Source organism: Cheilinus undulatus, linkage group 11, assembly GCF_018320785.1.
Source record: "Cheilinus undulatus linkage group 11, ASM1832078v1, whole genome shotgun sequence".
NCBI lineage: Eukaryota > Metazoa > Chordata > Actinopteri > Labriformes > Labridae > Cheilinus > Cheilinus undulatus.
In genome coordinates, this window is record NC_054875.1 from 29,377,698 (window position 1) to 29,389,793 (window position 12,096).

Genomic DNA, 12,096 nt, shown 5'->3' on the forward strand with positions numbered 1-12,096 from the left:
AAGACAGTTGCTTAGGGAAAATTTGTTTAGGAAATGTCAGGCCTTTTTGTGGGAATTTGGCAAATTTATTTGTTGTTTTTTGGGAATTTGATGATTTGAATTTTTAAAGAATTTTCATGGATATGTTAGAGAATTTTTGGGGATGTTTCTTTCACTCTCATTACATTGTGGGGAATGTATTTATAGTACATTTTGGGGAATTTGACAAGAACATTTTGAGGGAATTTGCTTTGAAATTTGGGGACTTTGCTTGAATTTTTTTTAACAATTTATATGGAAATATTTAGGGGAAGGTTTTCATTGGAATGTTTAGGTTGTATGATATAGTTTCACTGAAAATTTTGGGAACTTTTTGAAAAAAATTTGAGGTGCTTTTAATGGGATACTTAAAAATATGTTTACAGAAATGTCGGTAATTTCTTGACGTTTTAGGGAATATGTGGAATTTTAGAAAGGAAAAGTTCAAAGAAGTTCCTGTTATAAAACATTCTGGATGTTTTACTTTATCATGTCCTTCTAATCCCCAATAAGGGGGAGAAACTAAAAATGCATCCAAACAGAAGCTCAGGTCTCAGGAGGTTATGCATATGATAAAATTTAGAAAATGATGAGGCTTCAAGGCTACAGTAAGCAGCAAATTTAAAACAAGTTTTATGTGATTTAAATGTAATACCATTGACGTTTCTTTATGTGAATTCGTGTTAAAAACATAGTGTACCTTTAAGAAACAGCGTCATCAGCCTGCCGCCCACCCTCGTCTGTGACGTTTCCTCACTCCCGGCATGCACACTGGAAGTCCAATTATTGCTAATGGCGGGTATTTTTGCGGAATATGCAAATTTTAAGCTATAGTTCGCTTACTGTTACCATTTACATAAAACTGAGTATATGAAATAAGAGGTCTCTTAGTAAATCGAAGATTTTTGTCGGATAAACAAAGCAAAGGACCAGATTCACCTTAATAACAGGACTGTTGGACACTGACTGTTATCATGTGGCAGCTACCCGTTAACTACTGACTCAAACAGAAACCTGACAGGAAGACGGCGTGTGATTGACTTCAGTAAAAGAGCGACACTTGAGATGCTAGCTCACCTTAATGTCTGTCTCAGTGAAGCAAAACAACGAAATTGCAGCTCATGTAGCGAACTTAATGGTAGGGAAGAAGTTTAGCTTGTAGTACAGGAACTCAAGGTTCATTCATTCGACCGCTGGCTTCGCTGCCAATGAATCTCGTGAAGCGGAAATGGTTCCGTTAAGGTTATCAGTGCTTGTATTAGTATTGTTAATACCAGTTATACAAGTTAAGGGTACCGCGAAACTAAATATCCCAAAAGTGTTGCTACCGCTTGCCAGAAGTACCAGAATCTCCTACACACTGGAAATAAACAACGGAGGCTGCTACAGATGGTGAGTAGTGTCATATTGCAAAGGGGCATGTGAGGCCACATGGCTGAATACACTACGCTGTAGACACTCCATATTAATGTGAGGGAGACAGGAAGCACATGCGTGTTTGTAAGAGTCTTTTAGTAAATTATCTTGTGTTTGCCTTATAAAAGGGGTGGGGAGTAACTAATTACACTTACTCACATTACTGTAACTAAGTCTGGATTTTTGGGCTTTGATATTTGTAAATTTACTTGTACTTACGTATGTTTTACCTGCTACTGTAAGTGTACTTTTAATTTTATTTGAGTACAACACTCTTACATAGTTTTTCCTCCTCTGTTAATTGCACAGTAGCACATAGCGAGAGGATGACGCCACATTACATCCCAAAACAGCTGTTGTTCTCTGTCACGCTCTTGGCCGGAGTGTTTAAATGTGTTTTGTATGTGTTAAGATATGTTTGCCTGTTGTACAGTGTTCCCTGTTGGGGTTCATTTGCTTAAGTTTCTGGTGGGTTGATTTTTTTTATATGAGGCACATTTGCACCATCAGTGAAGTTATCAACTGAGTTAGAATTTCCACATGACTCTAGGTGTTTCTAAAGGGTGTAGAGAGCATACTCTTCATCAGTATGCATAGCCTTGCTATGAGTTTGACTCTTTGCTTTGTTGTTACTAGAGGAGATCCACCTTTCCACAGACTTTTAGAGTTAGTCTGTCATATTATAAAATATTTAAAACTTTAAAAATATAAAATAAACTAAAAATATAAATAAATAAAATATAAATAAAATAAAATATGAAAATATAGTTTAACTATATGTTGTGTGGACCAATATGGACACTGTTAAAGTTTTAAATTTAACTCCATATGAGTTTAATCATGCTGTCAGTTTTTCATAGGATTGGCAGTGTTATGTAACTATGATATCCTCCAGACTAGACTACTGCAATTCACTCTATTTTGTCATCAATCAGTCATGTATACACTACTTACAACTTGTCCAAAATGCTGCTGCACGACTCCTTTTGTATATGTAAAAAAAGAGATCATATCACACCCATATTAGCATCCCTACATTGGTTACCAGCTCAGTACAGAATCCCTCACAAAATTCTCCTGTTTGTGTTTAAAGCCCTTCACGGCCTCACTCCGAGCTACATTAAAGAACTCTTAACACCTTACAGTACAGCTAGGCCCCTCAGATCATCAGATCAAGGACTATTAACCATCCCACCATCACATCATAAACTTTTTGGTGACAGGGCTTTCTCAGCATTCCAACATTGTGGAACAACCTACCATCACATACATGATCAGCTGATTCTGTGGACTGCTTCAAAAAATACTTAACGACTCACTTTTATTCTCTTGCCTTTTCTCTCCTCCTGGATTTGTGTCCCGTTTCCTCCTCGTTTTATGATCGTCTGAACCGAACCATTTTGTGTGTGTGTGTGCGCATGTGTATGTGTGTTTTTCTGTCTGAGATAGCTGATGTCACTTTAAACTATGCCACTGTAAACTGGTGTGCACTTGATATGCCTATATGTACTTGCATACTTATGGGCATGGCATTATTAATTTGTCTGTCTTAAATGCACTTGCAATGTCATGATGTTCTATTTGGTGATTTTAAATATACTCTGTTTAATTTGTCCTGTACAGCACTTTGGTACAACTCTGTTTGTTTTGAAAGTGCTCTACAAAAAAAGTTGACCTTGACCTTATGAAAATAATGACGAGCTAATGACATTATTGCCTAAAGAAATGAATAGATAATTAAAATGTGGTCTACTTTTTATTTCCAGATTGATCATGTCAAAAATGTAACCAAAAAATAAAAACACTTCCAGTTTTTACAGCATATATTTAGACTATATCTTTTTCCATTTAAGAGTCCACAACCCAAAGATTCTTCCTTTTTTTTTTATCATAAATGAACAAAAAAGAAGATAATTCATTGCTATAATTCTTCTGTAAATCTGGGAACCAATCAGTATGAAATTTTTGCTTGAACAATAAAACAAACAATTACTTTTGCTTCAAAGTTGATGACAGTTGATTCATTTTTATAGAATAAAGAATCACTATAATTTGCTGCTCTGTGGGAATGACCTGTTTTTTTTTTTTTCCAATTCTTCCAGGTCTTCCTCCAGACCCGAGGTGGCCAGTATCCAGCCCATAGAAGAAGATAATGGCACAGGCTGCTCCCGAAAAGCTGTTCTCCAGGCTCTCTCCACACAGCCTTCCAGGCTGACCAGCATCATACTGGCTGAAGATGTTGGTAAGTACATGCAAATACACCAGTCGAGGTGTGATCTCTTGTAAAAAAATTTAGCTTCATAAGCAATTGTTTCAACATCTTTCTTGCTGTTGTTATCAACTTGAATTCCTGCACTTTTGGACAGCCGTTGCAATACGCTACCTTAGCAGCAACAAGCCTTCATAAATACTGCTCACTGGCTAAGAATGCAGGATATTGTGTGACACATTTAAAAGGCGAGTTATTTTATTTGAGCATCTTCATACAACACACTGTTGATGAATACTGACAAAAGAGCAGAACTAGAAAAGCACTCTGAGGGTGCAGACCTCCGCAATTAGCCCTATTTTTCAACTGTGAAGAATCCTTTAAAAACTTCCTGGATCCGTCCCCATGTGCCCCCCACCACGGCATTCGCTGATTACTCCCTCCCCGGTGGGATGAAAACACGGTGAGGCAAAGAATTGGCTTCGCTATGGGTGGACTGTCATGGTGGAAGCATTGCTTGCTGGTGCCAACAGATGCACTGACAGTCTCACCCATGGTCTCACTGGATGACTGGAAGTCATGGCAGAGGGTGAATATTCCTCTATTCCTCCCAGCATTGTGAGTATTCTTGCTACAATTCGCTATCAGTCTCTCTGTTACACTTCGACTCGTCTCCACGACTGGGCGTGTGTCTTTCAAATTCTATAAACTCCAAAACTTTGAAGAGAAACACACCCAAAATGCTGCTGGGATTGAAGTTACTCATGTCTGCCATCTCCTGGTGTAAAGTGGTAACAGCACAGACTCCCGCCATTAGCCCTATCTCCCAATAGTGCAGAATCCTTTAAAAAAATTCCTGAATCCAGATCTGGATTCGGTGATCTGGATCAGTCCCAAAATCTGATCAGTTCTTCCTAATGCCATTTCTGACATTTCCTGAAAATTTCATGAAAATCCGTCCCCAACTTTTTGAGTTATGTTGCTAACAAACAAACAGATGAACAAACCCACCTGATCACAGAACCTCCTTGGTGGAGGTAAGAATAAAACCTTACAGAAACAGGCAGGACAGAATTATCATTACTACCACCCAAGTACGGCGTCATTCTGTGGGAAACACAATAGGTGCCATTTTTCCTGTCTTCCTTCCTCATTAGGTTATGATCCTGCATGCAACAAAAAGGGGAGAATACTGATAAATATATAAACCTTTTGGAGTGCTGCTTTGATTTAACCGACTCCTCGATCAAAGATTGTCAGTGACCAGAGTGGTAGAATTACAGACTGAGTGACTTACTGCTTTAACTTTACAACTATCCCTGCAGGCTGAGAATTCAGCTAGCATATTATAGCTAGTAGAGGGGCAAACTCCCAATGGGAAAAACAGATGGTACTAAAAGAGTTACACAGATGCACACTAACCGTATGTTATGAACTTTGCTGAACACAAAAGAAACCCTCATGGAAGACAGTTTAACCTTTTTTCCTCCTGGGGGCCAAAAAAGAGGCTATGGCTTGTTTTTCAGTGCCACCTATAATCCAGATTTGGATTACATACATGTTAGAGTTATCCAAATTCCTATAAAAGTTTGCGTATGAGTTGAGTGAAATAAAAGGTAAAGATAGGTTTATTACAGCATATAAGAACATCATCTCTCACCTCTTGGAGAAAATTTATCTCAAAGGAAGGTTTCATGTAACCTAAAATGCAAATTAGACTGTTTCACATATCCATTGCATGGATATATTTAATAACCGTCTGGTAAACTTTCAATACAAAGCATTCATGCGCAGCTCTGGTATAAATACACTGCTGTAGTACATGAACAGTGGAACAATGATAAAATACAGAATGGTGGCACAGGTCTGATAAAAATGACGCCTTCCTGCAGCTACGTCTAAGCTAATTGTTTCAGTGGTACTTAACCCCACCCAAAACAAGCAGATCCGGAGAAGAGCGAAAAAATCTTTTCCATCATGTAAAGCTTTCAGTGTGGCTCTTTACTCTTGTTTTAATAAAGAAAAGTGGAATAATTCTGATAAAACTGCTGCTGTGGCTACATTTGAGCTAATTGCTCATCTAGCAGGCATTGTACATCCTGATTCACACTCTAACAACCCCCCCCCCCCCCCGTAGCTCTCGCAAACTCATGCCAAAACAGCTTGGTAGAAGAGAAAAAACACCTTTTCTGTCATGAAGGTTTTAAGCGCTGGTTTTTGCTCTTTATTTCCCAGAGAAAACTAGTGCAGTTCTAATAGAATGGCTGCTATGCTAAAGCTACGTTTGTGTTAATTGCAATGCCAGTGGCAGCTATTACTAACTTCTTCCAGTACTACTTAACCCTGCCCATAGCTGCTACCTCATTCTCCTCAAATGAACATGGTTGGCCAGACCCATCTTCATTGAATCCATCTGCAAGGAAAGGTTAGGTTACATGAATGTTAATGAAAAATACAAAATAACTCCATACCACAGAATGTTCACAATATTTCAACAACCATCCAGTGATAATTTCATTGTCTAAGAAAACACAAGTATCCACACCTTGTGATTGATAAAGGATTTTGCGGTATGCAGACTATTTTTTTCTTTTTTATTATTTTGAAAATGTATCGCCACATCAGAGTGTGTTTTTATTTATTTACTTTTTACATTGCTGCTAAGAAAAGAATAAATGTGAACTGCAGTATTCAATTGCATTATAAAAAAAGTGCCTGAAGTATGATATATTTTTAAAAAGGAGAACCATAACTAATGAAACAGAGAGTTAAATATTAACTTCCTTACAGACAGTTATTCGAGTAGGGAATGAAATTGCTCTTATCAGTATCAAACAGTCCTTTTATTATATTTAGGTGAGGTAAATGATTTATGTTGATGCAGGTTATTGATTCTGATTGGCTCTGGAAATTCCATTGGTGTCCATTAACTTCTGATATATGGACACCATTTGAACTTCACAAGTAGTTCCGGTCAAAAAAATCATTACACTGTTCCAAATTAATGCGCAGCAGCCGTTAGCCGTTACTCCGTTGGGAGTAACTATAGCAATCTGAGACAGTCATATTTTCTGAGCAGAGAGTACAGCGCTGCCAGCCTAAGGAGCCTGCGGACCGGCATCAAGCGTCACTTAACTGACATAAATATAAGTACAGACTCTGGTTTAAGACCAGTAACGTAAAATGGTCTTATCTTCTATATCTGATGTACGTCTTGTTTCCAGGCTCGCCTTAACACTGAGAGGTGAGTGTCGCACAAATCTCACTTCCCTCCTGTTCTAACTTCTGTAAACTATTGTCAAAGGATTCAAATAACATAAAGAAAAGAAAATAAGCCATTTTTCTTTGTAGAGCCAAAGGAAACATTTCTGATAAACCGGCATGATAATATCTGATGAACATTTTGTCTGACAGACAATCAGCACCTGCAGGGCGTGGCCAGCTCCGTTTCACGTCTGTGATCTCGTGGTGCAGAAAGGGGAAATATTCTGTTTATTCAAACGGCTGGTCTGCATAAACTAAGCTTTCTATCAGATGACTGTTCATGTTAAAGTACAGGTTTAAAGTCTGACCACTGATGACTCTCAGTCAGACTCGTCTTCAAGTCTTTTCATTGTTCAGAAAGTGCGCTGAACGGACTACTTTTTTGTTCCGTTGTGACTTTGTATCTGTGGCCCGCCCTATTCACTGGAGTACTGAATAACGTTTACATTCCCTAAGAACGTTATAGGGTTGGAATGGCTATTCCAGTTATTAGTCAAGCCTGAGGGCTTGACTAAATAAAGAAATTGTTGTTTAGCAAAACTTTCTATTTTGATCACAAAACGTATGAAATTATAAATTGGTAGTTTTATTAATTATTTTCATTGTCAAGTGACCATGGTATAAACAGGTTAATGCCCTTCGAGGTGTGCAATTATCAGGGATTAATGAACTTCGCGGAGGTGCGGAGGACAGTTCAGGCCTCCACACTTCGTCAGGCATTAATCCTTATGTAGCTATCTTGCAGTTGTTTGTAACCCCAGCAACAGTTATACTTATCTTCTCTGTATCTTTAGAATGACAGAATTGTCTAAAAGTCAGTTTTCAAATGTTTTAACACATGAATGAAGAATTGCAACTATGTAATCCACACCATAGCAAACAAGAACTTTGAATAAGGCTTTTGTTATAGGAAGAGATTTTTTAGCAGTATAACATAAGCTCAGTGTTCTTATTATTCATGATTTTCTGATTAATCCTGAAATCTAGGCTGTTAGTAGCATAGAGTATCAAAACTAATGGACACTATGTCATTCTGTTGCATAACATATTTTTTTGTCATCTTCCTTTTCTGCTGTTGTGAAATGCTCTTTGTCATCTTTCGCCTGTGGCTCAGCCAGCTAGTTGTGAACATCAGTTGGGAGCAATTGCTTTGTAATCAGAAAACCAGACTCATTTGCCCTTACACATGCATTGCAATATTTCATTCAAACCACTTAAAAAAAAAAAGCTCAACAAAGTCAGGCTATCAGCTTCAACCAGATACTCAGTTTCAATGTTGTCTAATTGGCTGCAGCTGTTTTAGGTTAACCAAAAGCATGCAGCAACCCTCTTACCAGACCAGAAAAGCTACAAAATTTGCCTTGACAGATAACAATCATTTTCCTGTGGTGGAGGACTCTGTATCTCTTCATAGCCATTCCCACAAATGGGATAAAGGTTGTGTTTAAGTCAGGAGAATTACTACTATGTTTTAACAAGAATAACTGACTCACTCTACTGAGTATAAATAAAAAAATGAGTACATTACCTCTAGGCTTTTCCTTTTTTAAGACTTTTGTTTTGCTGTACACGCTGAGAATGTTATTTTGTCCCCTCTCCCTTTTCAGTTACAGGACACGTGCTGCGTTGCGACGCAATAGTTGATGTCATTAATGAGATCCAGATTGTGTCAACCACCAGAGAGCTTCACCTGGAGGACTCCCCACTAGAGCTCAAAATTCATGCACTGGACTCTGAAGGTGAAATACAAGAACTATTTTTTGTAATAGAATGTTCTCACCATGCCCCAGGTGTTACTGATAATGAAAAACTGAGAACATTTTTTACATCCTTTGACTTTCTTTAATACTCGTAATATAACTCAATTGTCCTCTTGTAACTACTCTATGGTGTTGTGTTTTGTTTTTCTGCTCCAAAGACTTCTCAGAGTAATGACTGTGCTGGCTTTAGGCAGTGATTTCTTTCCCCTCAGGCTGCTACTGTGAGGTGGCTGTTTGTTCTGTTCGACTGGCTCCATTTAGGGCAGACACACTTAGTTTAATGAGCTGTAGCTACAGCCTGATTCTTTCTGATGATGGCTCTGGGGCCTGGTACTTTGTTTTTGTTTGCTCTGGTCTAAAAGTGCATTTTAGATTCTTCAGATGGAGTGGATAGCAAGAGGACATGGAGTATCCTGTGATGAAATGCCCATTGGTTTCAGTTTAGCTAATTCATCTGCCAGGAGCTTTCAGAGAAATTGTGCTCAGCATCCATTATACATTCAAGTGTTGTGACCTCAGCTTTATTCCAGAAAGCACCATAAAAATAATCCCTTTTATTTAAAAACCTTAGAAACACATCAGAATGGGGCCTTTATGAATAATCTCTTGGCCTTTTTTATGACGCAGGAAACACCTTCACCACCCTCTCAGGTCTGGTATTCGACTGGACCTTAGTGAAAGATGTAGATGCAAATGGATTCTCTGATTCTTACAATGCATTACGGTAGGTTTTTCCCTTTTTAACCCTCAACTCAAAGAGATGAAAGGAGCCACACTGTGTTAAGTCTAGTATGTTTTCCTTTACCTTTCCTGTTTTTTCTCTCATTCCTCAAGGGTACTTAAATTCTCTGAGTCCACATACACTCCACTTGCATACATATCTGAAATGGAGCGTGTCGGGAAACAGGGGGATGTTATATTGGTGTCCGGACTGAAAACAGGACATGCTAAGTTGAAAGCCAAAATTCAAGAGCCTTTGTACAAGGTAAGCCTTTAGATGGTTAAAAATATGTCTTCAGCTGTGCTAATAGTCTAGTAAATTTTTAATTTAATAATTGTTATAGCTTGTTAAGTGATAATCAGGCATCATGTAAAAAGAAAGGTCACATTATAGTAGAGGCTGACTGCAAAAAAAACGCATACTACTCACTACTATGACTGTTATATACTCAAACATGTACAGTGCCTTCGGAAAGTATTCAGACCCCCTTCACTTTTCCAATTTTGTCATGTTGCAGCCTGATGCTACAATCATTAATTTCTTTTTTCTGTCATTAATCTACACTTAGTACCTCATAATGACAAAGTGAAAACTGAATTTTAGATTTTTTGGGCGAATTTATTTAAAAAAAAAAAAAAAAAAGGAATATCACATTGACATAAGTCTTCGGACCCTTTACTCAGTACTTAGTTGAAGCACTTTAGCCAGCAATTACAGCCCTGAGTCTTTTTGAATATGATGCAAGAAGCTTTGAACACCTAGATTGAGAAATTTTTCTGCCTTTCTTCTTTACAAATCCTCAAGCTCAGTCAGGCCGGTTGGAGACTGTTGGTGGACAGCCATTTTCATGTCTCTCCAGAGATGTTCAATAGGGTTCAAGTCAGGACTCTGGCTGGACCACTCCTTAACATTTACAGAGTTGTCCCTAAGCCATTCCTGTGTTAACTCGGCTGTGTGTTTAGGGTTATTGTCATGTCAGAAGGTGAACCAAACTTCTTCCATTTGAGAATTATGGAGGCCCCTGTGCTCTTGGTAACCTTCAGTGCAGCAGAATTTTTTTGTAGCCTTCCCTAGCCTTCTGTGCCTTGCATCAATCCTGTCTCTGAGCTCTGCAAGTAGTTTCTATGACCTCATGGCTGGGTTTTTGCTCCTGTCGAGGTGTTGAAACATCTCTGCAAAGATTGAGAGAATGGGAGGCCCCTGAGTCAGTTTTCAAGTGTTTTTGCAAAGGGACTTTATAATTGTGCCAGTATGATATTTCAGTTAATAATACATTTGCAAAAATTTCTAAAAGTCTGTTTTCACTTTTTCATGATGGGGTACTGAGTGTAGATCACTCAGAGAAAAAAACAAATTCAAACAGTTGTAGCATCAGGCTGCCCACTAAGCTAATGGTCCGTATCCTGTTCCACCATACATAAACGCTCATCATCTCTGCATCACATAACTTAAACTTTTATGAGGTTCCACTCTGCACTTTGTTGCTAAGCTGGTGACATGCTAGCATAACCATCAGACAATACTCTAATTTTTATATGGCTCGTTCAAATGTTGTTTTTCAACATTTAAAATGTGTTTTAGGATGGTTACTTCGATCTTTAGGCTGCTAGATGGCTTGCTGGCAAGCTCCACTTAGGGATGTAGTGCATTGTGGGGCAGATTAATTCAACCAGTGTATTCCTGTTTCATACTTAAATTTCCTGCCAATGTAATATGCATACAGGGATTTTTTTACATCCATAAAGCTGCATAAGATAAATTTGTCTCTACCTGATGTAACATCACATTTAGTCTGAATAATGTGAAAGTACACCACCATCTTGGACAGTGAACATGGAGCTAGAGGGGGAAGTCCTCTCTGCCTTTTAAGTGATGGTAAAGCAGTGGTGACGGTTACGTTTCATCTTTGTTCCATCAAATAGTTCAAAATGTGTATAATTAGAAATCTAACATCTGATTTAGCTTGTTATCAATATTTGCAGTTCTTACAAAAGCTGATGTACATTTTGAATTTTCCAAAATAAATGAAGAGTAATGTGCACCTAACATAGAGTTTTTTGCCATATTTTGAACACTGTTGATCTTAGTCTTTTGAGGTGTCAAGCTGTCACTGTGTTGATCTGTAACCATGGTGTCTGTGCCACAGGATGTGGGTGCAGCTGAGGTGAGACTGCTGATTTTAGAGAACATCCTGCTGAGCCCTGAACATGACGTCTACTTGTTGGCCGGAACTTCCATCCGTTACAGAGTCCTGAAGATTAGACAGGGCATGATGACAGGTTTAGTAAATTCTAATACATTGATTTACCTGTGGTTATTGTCCTGTTTGTGATGCTTTATTCAGAGAAACCACGACTAAAAATGTGTCATGGATCAGTAAAATATCTGAAGTATTAATGAATGATGTGGTTAAGCCAATGATGTCATCCTGCATGTCTAGTGATATGAGCAGTGATGTTTTTTTTTTGTTTCAGATATATGAAGAAAGGTAATACCATCTAATATATCTTTTTTCAGAGCTCCCCATGCCTTCTGATAATTATGAGCTGCACCTTCAGAACAGCGTGGTTGGCCCTGATGGGAACCCAGAGGTTGCTGTGGCCAGTCTGGATCAAAGCAGCTCCACAGCTACAGCAAATCAGATTGGACACATTAACGTGGTGTTGGATCATAAGAGTATCCTTTCAACAGGCTTTCTCTTTTTAGTG

The 12,096-nt window shown here is 38.3% G+C and overlaps 1 protein-coding gene across 2 annotated transcripts in view; it reads left to right on the top strand.

Moving 5' to 3' along the window:
• The first annotated feature begins 793 nt into the window (after nucleotides 1–793).
• The window catches only part of nup210 (nucleoporin 210), a 45,720-nt gene continuing 34,417 nt past the window's right edge, over nucleotides 794–12,096 (top strand). For both annotated transcript variants that reach the window (XM_041799416.1, XM_041799418.1), the window contains exons 1-7: nucleotides 794–1,410; nucleotides 3,537–3,676; nucleotides 8,515–8,646; nucleotides 9,295–9,391; nucleotides 9,502–9,652; nucleotides 11,535–11,667; nucleotides 11,906–12,064. In XM_041799416.1, the coding sequence (XP_041655350.1) occupies nucleotides 1,247–1,410; nucleotides 3,537–3,676; nucleotides 8,515–8,646; nucleotides 9,295–9,391; nucleotides 9,502–9,652; nucleotides 11,535–11,667; nucleotides 11,906–12,064 (976 nt within the window). In that variant the 5' untranslated portion in view covers nucleotides 794–1,246. The remainder of the gene's footprint in view (nucleotides 1,411–3,536; nucleotides 3,677–8,514; nucleotides 8,647–9,294; nucleotides 9,392–9,501; nucleotides 9,653–11,534; nucleotides 11,668–11,905; nucleotides 12,065–12,096) is intronic.